The sequence below is a fragment of the Colias croceus genome, chromosome 11 (genome assembly GCF_905220415.1).
Source record: "Colias croceus chromosome 11, ilColCroc2.1".
Lineage (NCBI taxonomy): Eukaryota > Metazoa > Arthropoda > Insecta > Lepidoptera > Pieridae > Colias > Colias croceus.
The window spans coordinates 7,565,291-7,586,566 of NC_059547.1; the positions used below are offsets into that span (position 1 = coordinate 7,565,291).

Genomic DNA, 21,276 nt, shown 5'->3' on the forward strand with positions numbered 1-21,276 from the left:
ACTCTGTCGCTATCTCAATCTGGCTTATGCTGTTATTGACTAAGAGTAAGTAGATTAGAAAATATGTATTTTGTTCTGTCTTAATATAAGAACTCTATAGGTTAATTGCTCTTAGTTGTGAACATACGATAGAATGACAAATGACAATGACAATTGATATTGACAAATGACAAATGACAATGCATTGACATTTGATTGGTACCACAGAATTGGTACGTATTATTTATTATTTCTTACTAACTATTCATGCAAACGTCTCGAAATTAAGTAATAATATAGCGTGTGGGTGGTGGTTATTTTTTAATGTAAATGTTCGTTTTAAAGAATAATATCCACAGATTAATGTTAGCTGGCGTTCCTCTATGGTTCATTAACCAAGGACTAAATGTCATTACTGACATTTTCAAACCCACATTATTTGTCACGTCTGACGTCAGTGTCACTTATCAATGATTGTATTGGTGATTGTGAGTTCTGAGACGGTCGTTGATAAACCGCTGAAGTAGAAAATTACATTAATTTAGTTATTTAATTAAATATTGATAAAATAAATACGTTTTTAAAGTGGGCTATGTAGTGCTTGTTGTTAAGTTTTAATTATGGAGGTTTCAGGTTCGGGTAAGGGTTGAAATATGTTACGATATCAAAATTTACATTACATACTAATTATATTTCACAAACAACAATCGAGATCACATATTTGTTTTCGTTTGTACGAGAAAATGGATAAAAGCTTAGTAGCTATTATGTATTATAACATTCTCCATTGTTTCTTTGGCAACTAAAACGAAAACAAACTTGGATAGAGCTTGAGAAAAGTTTATTTCACCAAATTTCTTTGTGCGTAACTTCTTTGTTTATAGATACGCATTAATTTTATGTTTTCCACGCAACTAAAAAATAGGGATATAAAAAATGATACTAATAATATACATATGTATTAAATATATATTTTTAGGGAAATCCCCGAATCCTGGTATGTCATTTAGATATAATGCAAATAATGAAGCATTAGAAGAATTATTTCAATCTTGTGATGATGACGCTGCTGTGCCACCGAGTGAGCCGGCAGTCAAGAGTGAGACTGCTAGCCCGAAGAAAACGGAAAAAACATCATCCATCATAGACAAATATTTCAAATCTATGAGATCTGAAAAATCTTCTGAGAAAGTAGAAGATGTAAAGACAGATGTTAAACCAGCAGAAGAAAATAAGAGTCCAACACCTAAAGAGATAATATCATCTTCTCCAATGAAGGAGTATTTAAACCGACTTGGTAAAAGAAGTACATCAGAGAGTTCTGATATCAAGGAGCCAAATGAGACTTGGAAAATATTCCATGATTTCAAATTTAAAATCGCCCAAGCTGTCGAGGATATGAAAACTCGATCTGTTGAAGGTACTTTCATGTTTCTAATAAGAATTATAATGGAAATATAAATCATACACTATATCCTTAATTATTCAAACTTTACTATGCTTAACTAAATTTAAATAAATACATAGAATGATTCAAATATTTTAAGTATCTAATTTTATACTATCGTAAATTTAAAATTATCATAATGTGTCAAGTTTCTATTTCTGCAATAAAACATAATACATACATAAAAATTATCATGCTATTATTGTGATTTACATAAAACAAAATTAAAATTATCATTATCATGATAAATGTGAAAAAGTGATTATTAAAAAAAATATATTTTTGTTAGAAACAAAGGAAAAAACATTACCAAGGGAAAACTCAATGTCTGATTCGGAGGAAAATTCGGCAATAAAAGATATAGACCAGCAGAGTGTGGGCGATACTGATAATCAGGTAAATAACAGTAGATATTATGTATAATTATTTTTAATATTAATCAGGTGTTTAAATCATTATTTAAATAGTATCAGTACACAGATAAAAAGAGCCTTACTATTTTAAGACTTAGTCATGTAAATATTTTTGGAAATAGCGTTTTATAATTGTTATGTAATCAATTTGATATGGATAATTTAAACAGAGACATATCATATTGTTGATATTATGTTAACAGGTATCATCACTAGATAGTAGTATACAAAACTTATCAGAAATGACTCAACCAATAACTGCTAAGGCTATTGAAAAAGAAATTCGCGAGACAAACACGAAAAACAATTCGGATTCAAGCGACGACACACAGAAAAACTTAAGTATGTTTTCATCTTTGTTTTGTATTTATTTTTATCTTTTCGTATCTCAGTGACAAAATCTCTCATTTATATAATATGTTTTCCTAGAATAATTGTTATCCCTACATATATTATAATATATAAATAATACTAAATCTTTTGTGCGAAATTCAAAACTACCCTCATTATAATATAGACTCTGAAATTAGTTTCTTCTATTTTTGACAACACTTCCTAATTGACCAACACATAATTAAAATTCTTTCATTTTCCCTCCCACTATTAAGCATCTCCACACATCTCCTTACACATATTATTTTCAACTATTGATAGTCACTTTATTTTAGGGTTAAGTGAGACAGACATATCGAAAGACATTTTAAACGACAACAGTCTAGAAGTAGAGTCTGGTATAGAAGCTCTCGAAGACACGATAGATGCGTTTGGCGACGTCAACCCTCTCGATAATTTATACCAAAACAATGGGACAGAAATACGAGCCAACCCTCCGACACCTGTTACCACACCAGCCAATTTTGGCCTCCCGCCAAGCAAAAGCAACTTAATAAAGAGTGAATCGCAGAAAAAACCCAAGAGCACATTCATCAGCTACACAATGTATTTCCTGACAATATTCCTGATATTGAACTACTTTTTGTTCCCCAACGCGAATATTTGGAACGGTTTTTTGCTGGGCATATGGGTTTTCTATTTCGTCAGCAATGTGAAACAGTGGTTCTTGGATAATTACTTTAGCGAGTGGGAGCCGAAAGGCAGCAGCTTTTTCCAATTGAAACGTACGAGTGTGCAGCCACTGGCTTATACCATTCCGTCGATCAAAGAACACACGCCGTTGAAGAAATATGAGGTAAGAAATACTTATTATTATTATCTTTTGATTTTTAAATGCTACGTTTGTTTAGCAATGTGATCTACACGAATACTTTTCGGGCTAAGATATGCCAAAAATATTTCGTCAAGATTTAATAAATTTTAAATGTCTTTAACATTAAAAGTTATTAGTTTTTGAAGTATTTTAGGAACATTTAAAAAAATAGAAAACTATTCATCATCTTTCTGTCCAATCTTATACATAAATCAGTAAATCTTTATCTTGTAGAACTCAAGAGTGCTTATTAATCCTCAATGTTACATACAATTATACAATTTAATAAGATATGTGCTACATGAGTAAGAAAAACAAAGTTCGTATAATAACATTTATTGTAAAGACAATACTGTGCAAATGCTTCTTACAAACAGTTCATCTTATAAAACACGTACCTACTGGTAAAATTAACGACACAGATAATAAAATATAATTAGATAACATATACGTTTTACGTAAATATATGTTTAATGACGAATGTAAAATGAATCACATATAAAACATTTAAAGAAAATTCATCACTATACTATGAGCATATAATTAATATTTGTTTGAGTGCCTACAAAATAAGTTACTTGTCCACAGGGTTGGATAAATCACTACAGATTTCCAGATTACGACCCTTACACCTACCACATAAATAAAACAACGACTGCCTTTATGAAACTAGAGGGTAAGTTAATTTTAAATACTTAAACTTGTATTTTTTATGTATTTATTGTGTACGTTCTCGTAGTTTTTCTAGGCATTAAAGTTGTAAAAAAAAATAAGATTAAGGGGAAAGATCCCTTAGAACCTTTAGGTATAGATAGTTGGTATAATAATAATAAACGAACATACTGTCGTTACAACTAATACGGTCAAACCTAACAACAAACCACATAATGGATAATATTACCACTCTGAATAATTAATGACCCAATACATATTATAAAGGACTACCTACTACATTTCAAAATATGTTACACGCATGGATGATGACGGAAAATTATTGGGAATGTCACACATCTTCACGCTGGAAATTGCTGAACCTGTAGGCAGCCCTTCGCAATAGAATATATTCCGGAAAGTGTCAAAACCTTTTCTTCTTTTACTAACCAGCATTTTACTGGCCTCGTTTTCATATAAATAAATGGTTACTTTTAAACATTGGGTAATAGTGCGGATGATATTGGCTGCCATATTATAGTATCTGCTTGCTGCTCCATGACGATGAAAAAATGCTGATACAACTTCCCTATCCAAAACTGGTTCTTTTAAAAAGTAATCCCGTTTTCTTATTAGTTTTCGAAACCCTAAAATGATAGGATTATACGATAGCTTATAAGTTTCGTGTTGTTTACACATCAGACGTGAATACCCTCTTAGTACGCACCGACTTGCGGTTTGTCATGTTTTAAAGCTTATTACGTGTGACAAGGGTTCTTTATTTCTTAAAGTAAAACTATAAATAGAACAACGTAGAACAACCTCATAATATATACGGTTATTTGAATATGCGACTAATAATTTAATACTTATGCTAATTACGTTTAAGTGGGTGTAATACTGTCGGCCTAACTACGACAAATACTAGACTAATAGAACGGTGTAATAAAATATAGTGTTATGTTATTTATAATATTATACAATTCATGCCATATATAGGATTTACTAAGAATCATATTGATTGGCTGTTTCATTTTTTCGGATCATTAATAGGTTATTCGCCTTATGTAATTGTTTTTAATCTCATTTTCTCCGTTGAAATGTGCCATTGTTTCTCAGTTAAAATGTAGACCTTTTACTTACTTTAAGTAAGCTTTCACTCGAGAATTTGCTAGAGCAAATTTTGTCGTGTTTAAATTGGAACCGCTGATAATAATAATTTGATACCGAGAATCGAGATAGCGATCGATTATCGTTAGGTTGTGAGATAGAATTTCTGTTTCATTTAACGTTAATCTATGTTAGACCCATTTATTTGAAAATTTCACATAGTATTTAATATTTATGGCATAGGTATTTATTACATTTACATAAACGTTTCAATGTGGTCTTAAGTTAATCCTATAAGATATAGAACAATATGATAACTAAAACATGATATTTAAAGGGCTATAAATAGCACTCGACATTACTTTCCTTGCATTTGAATATGTAATACATATAATATTTTTCAATGCTTCATTCAAATTGCCAATATGTATTGCTCAAATACCCGCTTATCGTATACGGGTAAGCACGCCAAAATGGAAGTAATATTTATGCCGTATTCGTTCCAAATTACTAATTTACAATTTCACTAATGCACAAACATAAATTGATTGCCTCCTTGGTACAGTGGTGAACACGTGAACTGGGGGTCCTGGGTTCGATTCCCGGTGGAGACGAAGAACACAATGTCTGAGTCTGGCAGGACCCAGAAGGTTGATCAACTACTTGTTTCTAAAGAAAATCGATCGACGATCAGGGAAACAGATGTATGCATAATGCATAAGCCCCATAACCCACTAGGGGACACGAGTCTTCACATATAATATATGATATATTATGATATAAACATTAATTAACAGAATATGTATAACTTTTGTGTATGGGTTTTACTCCATATTATATTAGAATATGTCATAGAGTTTTTTTTTTTTAATATGGAAATAAAGTTTGGGTTACACGTCTTTGTCGTCCAACCTTGCGGACTTCGCTTAAGCATTTTAATTGGCATTAACGGTATATGAGTATTGATTGTGCAATCAAGAGTGGACTTTTAAATATTGCCTATATAAATGTGTTTATTTGTATTGTAGGTTGCAATTTAAGGATATCATACACACGAACAAAAATAGCGAAACGAGCGCTATGGGACGAAAAAATCGATAAAGTTAATTTCTATCAGCACAGATTGTATAATCTGACGGGATCAAGAGTTATATTACTGCCCAAAGGACTCGTGAAGCGACGGTAAGTTTGTAAAAGATCTTATGAAATCATGAATTGGATTGAGCGACTGATAGAAGAGATACATAATATTTGAATAATATTTCACATAAAGATAAACTATTTCTGATTTAATCTTATTAAAATGACAACTAATTGATAGGAAACTGAGTCTAGTGCAGTTATCAATTGATCTTTTTTATTTTTAAGAAACCCGTTTGAATAATCTCACGTCTATAATGATGTTCAATTTGAGAGACTCTATTTTAGCCTATTTTTTACAAATTTGATTAGAAAACCCTAAAAGACTTATAATCACGGAGAAATTCTTCTTTCTAAAAATATATTATTATAGTAGGTACACCGGAACATGCAATATTGTGTAAATAAGTAATAATAGGTAGGTGTGTCAATTAACGCCCTCTGTTAAATAACGCCCGAACTTCAAAAAACCCACTTATATTCAATAGACCCGCATCGTACCTCACGCACAAATGAATTGCACCAATAGGAACGCGCCTAGCGCGGTTGCGTAAGTCTGGAGTCGCCATCTTTGCCAGTAGCAGCTTTCGTTTCAAGAGCGTTAGACGTGCACTGGCTGTTATAAAAATTTCTTCTAACGAAACTATAAGTTTTCAGTTGTTTTTGAGTTATTTCTTGGATTATTTTATACTTTGGCAGTAATATACATAACCACACATCATATTCTGTAAATATTTTCAAAATGATTTACTTAATTACTTCAAAATTTAAAAAAAATGTCAATAACGCCCAGTCGCGTAATAACGCCCAGTAAACGGACCTTGGGGCGTTAAATTAGTTTTTTTTTTGTTTAAAGTATGGTAGAAGATTACTAATATTAACGTTGATTAGTTAAACTAAAATAAAAAAGTATAAAATCGTTACAACTTGAAGAATCAAGTCACTTTATGTGAGTTACGAATTTTATAGTTTTAATACTAAATTTTCTTTCTTGAGCTTCTTTTATTTTTAATAAAGAAATTTTATAACGTGCTTTTTATATTTTACTTAGCATAAATTCTATAAGAACGTATTTTAGGCATACACAATTTTCTTTCATAAACGGGCGCTATTTAACACAGTATTTCTATAAACGCCCAAGAAAAGGTTTTTAAAAAGATGTCTTTATGTCATTAAACATAAATAGTTTCACGTTTTAATTGGTATTTTTCGGTTTAAAAAGAAATATCAAACCTACTCGTCGTCTGTTTATGTGCTTTAAAGTAGTTTTAATAAATAAAAAATTAGATTTTTGTTAGGCGGGCGTTAATTACCTCTTCTACCTTATAACTGCATATTCCTGTCTAAAGTCCTTGACTTAAGTACAGACTAGAGTTTGGCCTCTTAACTACCATTCACGTCACATACTTAATGTTCATCTAAGTGAGAATTAAGTGTAACGACGTCGTAAATAATTATTCATTATCATATCTAGGTATTGATAAGCTCCTCAGCCCTAAATAACCTGTTTTAGGAATGTTTCCTTGTGATAAAATTTATGAGATGTTTCTTTACAACTGTTAATGTCATTACTTGATGGATTGTCTTGTTGATTTTAAACATCTTATAATTGACCTATAAAAAGTACATATTAAGGTACAAGTCCGAGACGGGCCGCAGACCGCAAACTGCAACCGCAAACTGCAAGCGACACCACTTGTTTCTATGAACATCTATGAAATTGATTCCAAGCGCGGCAACACTGCTGCCTGCAGACGCAACGCGCAGCGTGCGGCCGCGGCGCTTTTGATAAATTATGTTTTACAATTTAAGATCCAAATCAATCAATAGAATTGAGATGAATATAAGCTTAGCATTTTGTGCTCATTTTGACCTAAAGATATCGTAAATAGAAAAACTCAATCAAAGCCAATTTTATCGGAGTTGAAAGGGTCAATATTCAATAGTTCTATTATAATACCCGCCTACTTTGTGGAAAAACTGACCTCGACATCACTATTAATAGACTTTTTGAATGGATGTGATCTATTTATAGACTCCATGAGAAAGTTGCATACATAATTGTTTCAGCTTAAAGTTTTAATGAAAAATTGATGAGTCTTCGTCACTCATTATAATTCTCCTAGATTTTAGAATGTGATGAAACAAGGCCTTTTACTTATTCACACGTGGACAGTGGTACAAAGTGCGTTATCTACAACTAACTTAACCAATACTCTAATTTTGAATCTCATTACAAAGCAGTTAAAGAAACTAGTTTCATTTTTATTTGACGAAATCTTACATATTTTAAGGTACATAACATAACTTACTGCCCCAAAAGAAAAGTCGTAAAGCTTCTATCTAGAGCACTAAATTATATTAGAACAGTTTACAAAACCTATTCCTAGTTTACTGTGTAACCTGTTGATAAAAACGATAAAGTAACACGTAACAACGCTTTGTCGAACTCGGTCGGTGACCTTCACTAGTTCCTACAGTTCAGTAGTAAGGTAATGTTTCAAGAACAATGGGGTTAGTGAACTGTACTATTACTTGGTTTCTGTAACGATAAATTAAAAAAAATATTTATGAACTAAGCAGCTAATGATAAGTGTATGACTAATTTATGAGATTATTAATTGAGACCATAAAATTCCTAATTCATATTTAATTGTTTTGTTGATGCAAATTATAATGCAAAAACAAACACAAAACTAGATGATTATGATTTTATATCATTGAAAATAACCAATGATTTTAAGGCTAAAAAATTACGTTCACTATTTACACATAAATTTTATGAACCGTTTGTAAACATCGCATGATCAAATTCGTTGATTATATAGGTACCGTTTAAAGGATTTAATCATTACAAGGATACAAATACACGAATATTTTTATTTCGTTTAAAATGTAATGATTAATAACGAGAGATATTCGCTATACCTAGCTTTTTAAATTAAAAAATAGCATGTTTCGTAAATGTTGAGTTATTTATTTATTTATTTATTTTTTACATGCATAGATTCCTTACAGCTATTTGTATTACAATATTTTTATTTAACTTTAACAAAACAATACGCCAATAAAAAGGAATACCAATAATAAGACAATTAATGTGACAGTAGTTTTACATTAATTATAACAATGATAAAGTGGAAAAAATTAATTTATACATATTATATGTTTATAATTAATAAACTAATTAAGTGCCCTTAAAATCATCTTAAAATAATATTATCATCATGTATTATTAAATATTTCAACGCAGAAGGACATGTTAATTGTTATGACTTTATAATCATTTTGCTAAAGAACATAATTTGCTATTAGTTAATTATTATGCTTTTATGGTTTAAAAATAGCACACAGAAATTTCCTTCTACACTTATATGTAAATTAATTCGTGGGTGTTCTTTCCAATCCAATTAACCCTTATGACGTCATAGGTTGTTTTCGATCATGCAAAATTAGTAATTTGAATACGCCCACCCTTGTGTCTATCGCCTCTTTCGACCGATTTATTCCAAACTAAATAAGTCTCCAGACGAAGTGACCTATATATCCAACCTGTCATTATTGCTTTCACAGACAATGGAGCAAAAAGTACCCAATTTGCATAATATTAAGCGAAAAGGAAAAGATACAGGTATTGGAAAAGGAGAACTCGACGGAGAAAAAGATTGCCGAATCTTTGGAGAAGAAAAGCAAGGAATCACCGTTGGAAGTTGAGAGCACGGAAACGAATACTAGTCCAGAGAGGAAAAAGAAGTTTATATGGAGGAGACGTGAAAAGAGGTACATTAATAAAACTTAAATTATATCAGAAAAGAAAAAACTTTCTTGTTAAAATATGAGTAAAAAATCTTGTGTAATTTTAAACATTGTTTATTTTTTTCCATATATTCTAGCGTTTCACACGAGCCGGAACCAGGTAAAGAAGGCCTCAGACATAGATTAGTAAGAAAAATGCATAGAGGTAAATATTGCTTTTGCTAATTTTTATGTTCTCTGCTAATACTTGCATACATATGTTTTTTTTTAATTTGTAGTGATCGCTTTATATTAGATACCTAGCCCACTTGCTGCATCATATATCTTAGCAAATACACACATAGATCTTAGCAAATACACACAGTGAAATATCACATTCCTTAGACCTTTTTCCAAACACTTATCTACTCATAATTATGCACGATAACATTAAAAAAAACATACAGATAAGCCATGCCATGTTCCCTTACCACAGATAAGAAAACAGACAGCGTGTCCACATTCACGGAGCCCGAGGGCCAGCAGGCGAGTGACAAGAACACGCAATTGGAAGACATCAGCAACGAGGATCTGGCCACCAGGTCGGTCACCAGCACCAAGGATGATGAGGATGAAATTGATGATACCGAGCTCAACAAGATCAAGGAGTTCTTGGAGGAGACGGTGAGTTTTGATTTTGGAAGATTTCTGCGGCCGTGTCAAAGAATGTTTGAATTTTTTTAAGCTATGCTCCTTGCCTAGCATATGATTGAGAATATAAAAATAAAGTTAAAAAAAAAGCATCTGCTCGGATGAATATGATCAATCAATTAGCTAGTTAATTACTTAAGTCTCAAAGTAAGCAAATCCAGGATCCTTGTGTCCCATAACATGATTATTTTCTTATTCATATACATTTTATTATGGCTTCGAAAAAAATGGATTCGCAATTGTATATAACATTTATTTTACCACTTTTCCTTGTAAATTAAAAACTAGATGATATGTCATTGACAATATTTTCCTTATTTTACGTATGGTCTAAAAAATATTAACGCAATATTATGTGTATTTATATGCAACAACTTTTAATATTTGTTTAAATCATGTTTATTCGATGCGTAAATATCGGAGAAGGTGACATTGAAATATTTTTATTATTATTAAACAAATCAAATATTATATTGAATCCTGTTTGCATACATTATGCATCTATTCTATTTATCGATTAATTATCTGACAAGGGCACTATATTTGGAGATGAAAAACAGACAAATTAACAAAATAAATAACACAATTTTTTTTTTCAGGAAATGGACCCAGTAGCGGAAGGCACGACAGAAGGGGAGTGGAGCGTGCACGTCAAACAGTCGAAAGACAAGCATTCACACCTGTATCTGTTCGCTAGAACGGGCAGGGATAAACTCGAATGGTGAGGAGAATATGTATTGCAGACCAAGAATTTATGGTTTCAGATTGGAAAAAAGTGTATTAAGTTTAAAAAAAACAGTATAACTAAAAATCACCTGCAATTTTAAGTGTCTTTTTATTTTCTGAAGTTTTCCACAGATCTACAGCATAATTCAAATTACTGAAAAACACATTAAGTTTGACTTATAGATAGCTCTAAACTGTTCGCCGTAATCAGCTTTTACAATTTGTGCATTGAGCCTTATCCATATATACTTATCCATTTTTTTGACTTTGTTAACATCCAGCTTTAAAAAAACTTCACTTTAGTGTCATCGCATTGAATATTAAATAGAATTATATTATTATTACTCATTAAATATAATAATTACAAAAAAATATAATTCCCAATTCCCAGGTATCGCCGTTTACTAACAGCGATAAGCGAAGCGAACGCGTCCGCGGACACTTCGACAAATGAAGACAAATCAGCAAGTGATGCTGCGCAAGAGACTAAAGATGGTATCGAGTTAGCTGTCTACAAGCTCACTGAGAAGGAGACTGTGGCGTTTGGAAAGGTGATTATTATAATTATTACTCAATTTTATAGGCATTGACGTGTACTAGTAGCAATAAGCGAAGCGAACGCGTGAAAAGACTGTTCGATGAAAGAAGACAAGTCGGTAAGTGATATTGCATAAGAGACTAAAGATGGTATCGAGTTAGCTGTCTACAAGCTCATTGAGAAGGAGACTGTGGCGTTTGGAAAGGTGATTATGATAATTATTCTCAGCCAATAACATAGGTATATTGACGTGTACTGACAGCGATAAGCGAAGCGAACGCGTCCGTGAAGCGAAAGAAACTTTAGCGTAGTTTTAAGCTTTTAAGCTTATTTTTATTCCAACCAAAACCGGGGCAAGCTGCTACTTTATTATATTATGTCCAAACAATGTTTTAACATACAACTTCCAATAATAATACTTCTATAATTAATATCTTACAGACGAAACCTGCTGAATCCACATCGGAAGGAGTAAACATCACGACGGCTCACCCGTTACCGCCTTCCTTAGACTCGTATGAGAAAACCTTTTGGCCATACATAGTTAAGATTATGCAGGTAATATTATCGATTAATATCACTAATATTACAATTTTTAAATTATATTATCATTCTATTGTTTGGTTTCTTATTTTATTATGTTTGATTATTTATATTCAATTTCGCATATTATTTATAACAATTATTATATAATTTTAATCCCCATTTTATTAACTCAAGAGACTATCCAAATCCATCACTAAACTATGACCTATTCACTTAAATTAAAGCACAATTTTGTTTGATTAAAATAATTTCAAGCTCTCCAGTACTAACAACAGTTTCCATAAACCATCCATTTGTCTTTAGTCCATTTATAATTTGTTAAATTATATATTGGTTAATTCAACACCAGACGCACGAAGTTAGCACCAAACAGACATCGGATGTTGGCGTTATGTGTCAAATAGAGCCGTCGCCTCACGAGCGTAACAAAGGCAAAAAGAAGAAAAAAGATGTTAGAAATTTTCGTAATTTTTTTGTACTATATACTATGGTATCGTCTTTGTATGGGATGTGTGAGGTTAAGGGATATATATGTTGCTTTTTGTGTTTAGATATAAACCTAGAGATAGAGATTGAAATAGAAAATTATTTGAGGTTTTGTGTGTCTTTGAAAAATAATGTAGCATATTGTAACGAAATGATAGTTAGTCAGTTGATAAAAATAAACCCCGTATTTTAATGACTTCAGATGTATGTAATGTAAATTATTATATGTATTTAAGTAAATAACGATAGTGCTTTGAAAACAAGATTTAAAAGTAAATCATTATGAACTAAATGAATGTTTCGCGAGAACAACTAAGCTGAACTTACAATATATTAGAAATCAGGCGCAAAATTAAAATAAATCTTTGCAAATTATTATGATAAGCTTATCAGAAGATATTAAAGCAAAAGCATTTTAGACAAATCGTTTTGAACCTTATGTTTGTTGTTTTAAAGTTCATAGTGTTCCTAGTGACTAGTGTCCATGATGTCACTTTTTACGGCCGCTGCTCATTATGTGAGGATCAACCCTTAATAATCATATTGGTTCTGTCTAACACTGCCCATTGTGAAGAGGACCCATGACAATAATCCCAAAATATATTATATTTCCTATTCTATTCCAATAAAATACAGTCTCAACAAGCGTCCCCCGAGTGCGAGTGCCGAACGTTACCCGCGGAAGTGACGTGGGTGAACATAATGCTAGCGAGGATCATGTACGACATGATGCGGGACCCCATACTGATCGCGAGGCTGCAGAACAAGATACAGAGGAAACTTAATACGTTGAAGGTGGGTGGAGGATGAAAGGTTATATGAATAAAAAGATTGAAATTTCAGTCTAAATGAGAAAAATTTAGTTAGCGTGCCTCTTTTTGATAGATTTTAACGTATTTTAGCAAATTTCACAAATATACTTACATTATTATAGATAGCATTTTTGTCAATATCGATTTATTCATCAAAAATAAATGTAGTTAGACTCCAAATAGCTTCCTAAAAGATTTTCAAAAAATACCCGAACAGCGACGTCTTTCATTGGAACTAACTCCTTATTTCTCAACAGTAATGTTCAAAATATATTGTGTCGCCTATAAAAAAAATATGGCGTGATTATGTGGTTACAGTTTTAACATGGCCCGGTTTAAGTACGTCGTCAGTAATGTTTGGCCCATTGCCCTATGCACTTACTAATTACTACGCACGTATATGTTAAGTAGCACTGTACAAGCGGGTCGTGTTGCGCGGTTTTGTCTCGGCCCTCGCAGGCCTGTCTCACTCCGCGAGGTTTGTCCGTTATTTACCTACGCCGCAGGGCCCGGCCGTATCAGTCGGTTGTCACGCGCGTGCTCGTCGAGACGCTCGCGTGCGAATATTTTTTAACTATGTATATGGATGAAAAAAATGTTTAAACTAAAAGGTATTGTGTGGCGTTCGGGTGCTTGAATTCTTATTATATAATATACTAGCTGTGCCCCGCAGTTTCACCCGCATTGGTCCGCTCCTGTTGGTCTTAGGGTAATGATATAATATATCCTATAAAGTTATAAACTATCTAACACCGAATCAAATCGAAGTAGTTCCTGAGATAAGCGCGTTCAAACAAGCAAAGAAACAAACAAGCTCTTCAGCTTTATAATTAAAACTCCCATCCTCCCATCCTTCCCACTCCCATCCTCCCCACAGCCATTCTCTCCACTTCCATCCTCCCCACAGCCATCCTCCCCACTCCCATCCTCCCCACATCCATCCTCCCTACTTCCTTCTTCCCCCTTCCATCCTCCCCACTCCCATCCTCCCCACATCCAACCTCCCCACTTCCATCCTCCCCACTTCCATCCTCCCCACTTCCATCCTCCCCACTTCCATCCTCATCACTTCCATCCTCCCCACATCCATTCTCCCCACAGCCATCCCTCTCTCAGCCATCCTCCCCACTTCTATCCTTCCCACTTCCATCCTCCATCCTCCACACCTACATCCTCCCCACTTCTATCCTCCCCACTCCCATCCTCCCCATAGCCATCCTCCCACAGACATCCTCCCCACTTCCATCCTCCCCAAAGCCATCCTCCTTACAGCCATCCTCCCCACTTCCATCCTCCCCACAGCCATCCTCCACTCCTACATCCTCCCCACTTCTATCCTCCCCACTCCCATCCTCCCCATAGCCATCCTCACCACAGCCATCCTCCCCACAGCCATCCTCCCCACAGCCATCCTCCCCACTTCCATCCTCCCCACAGTCATCCTCCCCACAGCCATCCTCCCCACTTCCATCCTTCCCACTTCCATCCTCCCCACAGCGATTCTCCCCACTTCCATCCTCCCCACTCCCATCCTCACAGCCATCCTCCCCACAGCCATCCTCCCCACTCCCATCCTCCCCACATCCATCCTCCCTACTTCCATCCTCCCCACTCCCATCCTCCCCACATCCAACCTCCCCACTTCCATCCTCCCCACTTCCATCCTCCCCACTTCCATCCTCCCCACTTACATCCTCCCCACTTCCATCCTCCCCACTTACATCCTCCCCACTTACATCCTCCCCACTTACATCCTCCCCACATCCATTCTCCCCACAGCCATCCCTCTCACAGCCATCCTCCCCACTTCTATCCCCCTCACTCCCATCCTCCCCACTTCCATCCTCCCCACAGCCATCCTCCCCACAGCCATCATCCCACAACTTCCATCCTTGGACAGGTCCACTCCCATCCTCCTCAAAGCCATCCTCCCTGCTCCCATGCCCCCACAGCCATCCTCCACACCTACATCCTCCCCACTTCTATCCTCCCCACTCCCATCCTTCCCATAGCCATCCTCCCCACAGCCATCCTCCCCACTTCCATCCTCCCCACAGCCATCCTCCCCACTTCCATCCTCTCCACTCCCATCCTCCCCACAGCCATCCTCCCCAGGTACATAATTTTGTGCAAGCTTTTGTGCCACTAGCGCGTAGTAGTATTTATTTATATCTTCTTACCGTAATTCTTCTTTACCTGTACTATTAACTATTCTGTGGCCCTGGCAAAAAACCTGACCGTGTCAAAACCGTCTCGTTAGTATGAGCTAAATCTAGTTGCTTATTGTACCTCAAAGAAATGAATATTTCCCCAGCTGCCCTCGTTCATGAGCCCGCTGGTGATCACGGAGCTGTCGCTGGCGGGCGAGTGCCCGCTGGTGTGCGGCGTCGCTCCGCCGGCGGTGGACGCGCGCGGGCTGTGGCTGGACGCCGCGCTGCGGTACGACGGCGGCGCGCACATCGCCATACTCACGCAGATCAACCTCATGAAGCTCAAGGAGAAGAGTGAGTGACGCGCACTAGTGGGGGGGGGGGGGGGGTTGTGCGGGCTGTGTGCGGCGTGGTGCACACATAAAACAACGCAGCATAAAGAAATATTCATTCCCAAAGCTATTCAGCAAAAATGCAAAGTATAATGTAACTAGTGTGTTGGTCTTAGCGTGATGATATATAGCCTATAGCCTTCCTCGATGAATGGGCTATCTAACACCGAAAAATTTTTTCAAATCAGATTAGTTACTGAAATTAGCGCGTTCAAAGAAACATACAAACTCTTCAGCTTTATAATATTAGTATAAATCTAAAAAAATTAAATATGGGACACTTGAGTAATGATAACACTTTAATTTGCATATTTTTCATATATTTCGTACACAATCTACGTACTCTTCTGAAATTTGAGTACTTAACGGACATATAAATCATGCAGCAGGTCTTCAATACTTTTTTTTTTCAGATATAACACTAGAAGATCACTTACTAGAAGCGCAAGAGAATATTATAGAAAGTCCGATCGAGGTGCCGCTCCCAGGGTCCGCTCAATTCGAAAAACAACTAAGGGTAAACAATTTACAAAATATTTAGTTCATTGCTTTTCTATACTTGAGAATGTAATTATACCTCTTTTACTTATGTCACAACTAAAAAAATTTAGTTCGAAGATTGTCATACCCACTTTTTATATATTTTTTTTAATTGAAATTTCTATATTCACAATTACTCAAGAAACGACTCAAACTCAAACTCAAACTCAAACATTTATTTATTCAATTAGACTACTATTTAGTAGCACTTTCGAATCGTCATTACATAAGTATTTTTAACATTTACCACCGATTCGGAAAGCAGTATCTATGGAGAAGAATCGGCAAGAAACTCCATAGTTGCTCTTTTAAAATCATGTCAATATTACATAATATGTAACTTATATCTAACTTATACATAATATATCATAATATGCCAAAGAACTGTCCTGTGGTTTTTACGCGACAACCCTCCATGGGTCTTTATCGTCCATATATTCCTGAATACTGTAGTACGCTCTCTGAACTAGTACATTTTTTATATAAGTTTTAAATTTAGAACTACTAAACTCTTTAATATTGAGAGGAATTCTATTGTATAAGCGTATACCTTGACCCATAAATGAATTTTTAACTTTAGCTAATCGGAAAAATGGCATTTCAATTCTATTCCTGTTCCTTGTGCCATAATCGTGTCTATCTCCTACTCTTGTGTGTAAGTCGGCGTTTTTGTGAACATGCAAAATATTATTAAATATATACTGTGATGGTACAGTAAGGATACCAGTATTCTTAAAATGATCTCTTAGTGAGTCCCGAGCACGTAAATTATATATAGAGCGAATGGCTCTTTTCTGTAAGATAAATATAGTTTCTATATCTGCAGCCTTGCCCCACAGTAGAATTCCATAGGACATAATGCTATGAAAGTAGCTGAAATAAACCAATCTAGCCGTATCTTCATCGGTGAGATGCCTTATTTTTCGGACTGCATATGCAGCTGAACTGAGCTTACCTGCAGCGGTGTTGACATGGGCTCCCCACTGTAGTTTCTCATCCAATGTTAACCCTAGAAATACAGTAGACTCAGTAGGATGCAATACCTCCCCGTTCAAGGTAAAATCTCTGTTCAACTTTTTTACATTAGGAAGTAAAAATTCAACACAAGTGGTTTTTTTGGCATTTAATAATAAATTATTGGCAGTAAACCATTCAGATATGTGTAAAAGAGCACTGTTCACTTCGTCAACATTTGGGTCATGCCTATCCACATTAAAAATTAATGAGGTATCATCTGCAAACAGAACTATTTCACACCTATCCTGCAAATAATAGGGAAGATCATTGATATATACCAAGAACAAGAAGGGACCTAAAATGGACCCCTGTGGAACACCAATGTTAATTGACGCACCGCTAGAACGTTCTCCATTAACAACTACAGTCTGTATCCTATCATGCAGGTATGACGCTATGAGGTTCTGGGCTTCTCCTGTTTTCTCAACAACAATTTCCAAACCAAACACCTCTTACAGAAAAGAAAACCAGCAATCTACGATTCAGAAATCGAAGACTCAGCTGAATCGTCAAGTGACGACGAGACTCCGCCCGTGCAGCCCGTCGACAGCGCGGAGAATTTACAGCCTAGCGAATCTCCGTGAGCTACATTTCTACTAGACTTTTTGTACTATACTAGCATTCCCTTTTGCTCCCGTAATCTAGGAAATTCCCGTAGGAATGAGATAACTAACCTAACTTATTTCTGCACAGAAAACAAAGAAGTGCGCGTGGCAAAGGGACGGTAATTAGCGCCCGCCTAATATTCACTTTTAATGTAGGACATCTGACATAAATCAGAACTAGTGTGCATGAACCGCTGTTTAAGTGGAGAATGAATTTTGTGTAACTGATGTGATTTCTTCTAGTTAAATGACATTTTTTACCCTAATTCTTTTTTAAATTTGTGCAGGTCTGCAAACCCGAGTGAAGGTGGGTCATCAAAAAAGAAGTTCCTCCGTATCGTCGATAGAATAGCGACTAACAAATATTTCCAACAAGTAAGTATTAATAACTATTACTGCACTTTCTATTGATTGAAAACCTGATATTTTAGTTTTTGAAGTTAGGAAATATATACCTAACCATATTAGCTACTATTGCTTTTTTTCTTGCAATCTTAACATCTATGCCTGAAAAAAAGGACTCGTTTTACATGACTGATGGTCAAATTAATTTTCCAATGTGTTTAAATTACTTTTTTACTTATTTAACAGGTAACAGACTATAAATACGTGAAGCGTGCCATGGAAGGTCTCTCGAACACGGATATAAAGCTGCAACTAGAAGTGCACGGGCTAGAAGGTCGACTCGCTATTAACTTACCCCCGCCGCCTCATGATAGGATATGGATCGGGTAAGAAACGTGATTTTTTAAATAGTTTAGATTTGGTGGGTTTTTTGCTTAGATTTAAATTTAAAAAAAAAACCATATTTGCTTGGTGAAGGAGGATTTGAGACTGAAACTGGTAAAAATTCATGTAAATCACGTGAGATGAAATTGAAACTAAGTTCAAACCTCTACCTTTCTTTTAAAATTTTGTTCAAAAGTGTTGGAAATAAATAAAATTTTACTACACCTGTTGCAGACTCGATTTCGTATTGATGTAAGCGCTTTTTTGTAAATATTAATTTTCATCTCTTGATCAGTTTTCTACTTCGTAAAATATATTCAATAATAAAAAAAAATATTTTTCCAGGTTCCGTACGAATCCCCAAATAGTACTAAAAGCTCGTCCTGCATTCGGCGCGCGCACGCTTCGCTTCGCCAACATTTCCAATTGGATCGAACAGAAACTTCTCAAGGAGTTCGAGAAGGTTCTAGTTCTACCCAATATGGAGGACTTTATCATTGACGTCATGACCCCTACGCCTGTGGAATTTGAATAAAAATGGAGAATAAGAAGTAATGAATATTTATATGTGGAAGAATTAAAATTATAGAATGATGGGAAACGGAATAATATTGGTATAAAGAGAGAAAGAAAAAGCCTGGAAAGAGGTATATATATTATATATGTATGTATAGTCGAAGCTATTTATTTATTTATTTTTATACTTTATTGCTCTGAAATAATTTAACTAGGATTAATCTAATTATAAATTAAAACAAATGGCGGTCTTATCGCTAATTAGCGATTTCTTCCAGACAACCAGACGTACGGAAGGAAGCTATGTGGGTTTTAACCGTACTTTGCTACAAATTAAAAACTTTATTCGATTTTTTTTCAAAGCCGAATATGCAGATTTTGAAAAGCATTATTCAAAAATATACTATTAAACTTATTCCGTTGAATGTGGTAAATGGATTTTTTTTTAGTTCAATGTCATTATGAGAGCTTTTATGCGGACAAAGGGCGCTGTTATTAGTATACGAACCAAGTAAAACATTTTTGATACATGAGGCTTGATGTGATTATTTTAAAAATATGAATGATCCCAGAAAAATGTTTGATTTCGATAAGTCGATCATTATAAGAAAAAAAATCTTATTAACTAAGGGCCGATTTTTCAATCCTTGGTTAAAATGTATCCGTCCAATAAAGTATTACACGAACATTTTAAAATGTCACCTGTAAACTGTCAAATACGGACAATTAGAATATATTTTTGAAATGGTAGTTTAATACGTTATTCGATGAATAAGTTTTAACCAAGGATTGAAAAATCAGTTAATTAACATAAAAAGCAATGATCCTATTGAAACAAAATAAATAAGTGATGAATGTCTTAATTCAAAAACTTTTTAAATAATTAGAAAAACTGCTATTATAATTTTGATAAGAGGTGCTATAATTTTGTGAAGTGCTTTTTTTTTATTCTGAAGTGAATTTAACAAAATTCATGTAACTTTAAAAGCGTTAATTAATTTAAACGTGTATTACGTGATCTTTGGAATTTGTGCTGTTATTTTTAAAAACCTTTTTCTCGCTATTTTTAAAAGTACGAAAGTTACGTAGATTTTTAGATTGTCCCTTGCCAAGTTTGATAATATAATTTAAGATATATTATACAGTATTTCGTATTCTTAAAAAGAATATAAAAATATTTATGATTTCTAAATATCTGTATATAGATGTAGAAATGCAATATTTCATCTTTGAATATATTTTATTTATAATGACAATTTCATATCCTTATAGATTATATTTAATAACGATTTCTTAGAAAATAGATTATATTATATATTACATATAGATATATTTTATTTATCGGTGTACATACATTATTAATTGAAGTGTGTAGTGGATTTTAACATTTCTGTTATAGGCTATTTACGACAAAAAGTAGTAATTAAAATTTACTCATAAAAAATAATCTTCATATATAATTGCGAAACTAATTAAAAAAAAATCTTTTTAGTACCTTAGTAGGAATACATTTCACAAACCTATCGGAGCTTCCCACTAGAAGATAAAATTCTCGACAATAATTCCAAATTTATACTCCAAATGTAGATTAGAACGATCAAAAAAGATTGCACTACATGTTGTGCAATCTTTTTAAAAGCAAAAATATACAAATATAAAATGTCTAAAACATATGAAAAATAGAATAATAATAATAGAATGTTACCGTTTTAATATAATACAATCTTTCGAAATTATAGCTATAAAGTGAAAAGTCGTTTATCATAAACCTTTAGAAAACTTACTGTTCTTGTTAAATCTAGTTCATAATATGATTACGTCTCATC

The 21,276-nt window shown here is 34.1% G+C and overlaps 1 protein-coding gene across 3 annotated transcripts; it reads left to right on the top strand.

Moving 5' to 3' along the window:
- Window positions 1–466: 466 nt before the first annotated feature.
- On the top strand, window positions 467–20,150 carry LOC123695821 (testis-expressed protein 2). Of its 3 annotated transcripts, none has more exons than XM_045641755.1 (21): window positions 467–618; window positions 959–1,399; window positions 1,716–1,822; window positions 2,043–2,181; window positions 2,508–3,028; window positions 3,635–3,722; window positions 5,836–5,989; window positions 9,521–9,727; window positions 9,841–9,908; window positions 10,179–10,366; window positions 10,993–11,114; window positions 11,511–11,670; window positions 12,099–12,215; window positions 12,553–12,654; window positions 13,326–13,484; window positions 15,816–16,005; window positions 16,457–16,560; window positions 18,059–18,180; window positions 18,493–18,580; window positions 18,797–18,936; window positions 19,280–20,150. In XM_045641755.1, the coding sequence occupies exons 1-21, from the start codon at window positions 600–602 to the stop codon at window positions 19,467–19,469; spliced, it is 3,426 nt and encodes a 1,141-aa protein (XP_045497711.1). In that variant the 5' UTR covers window positions 467–599; the 3' UTR covers window positions 19,470–20,150. The 3 variants fall into 3 exon arrangements, with proteins under 3 accessions (XP_045497711.1, XP_045497712.1, XP_045497713.1); XM_045641756.1 differs by having other exon boundaries at window positions 9,841–9,863; XM_045641757.1 differs by lacking the exon at window positions 12,553–12,654.
- Window positions 20,151–21,276: the final 1,126 nt, after the last annotated feature.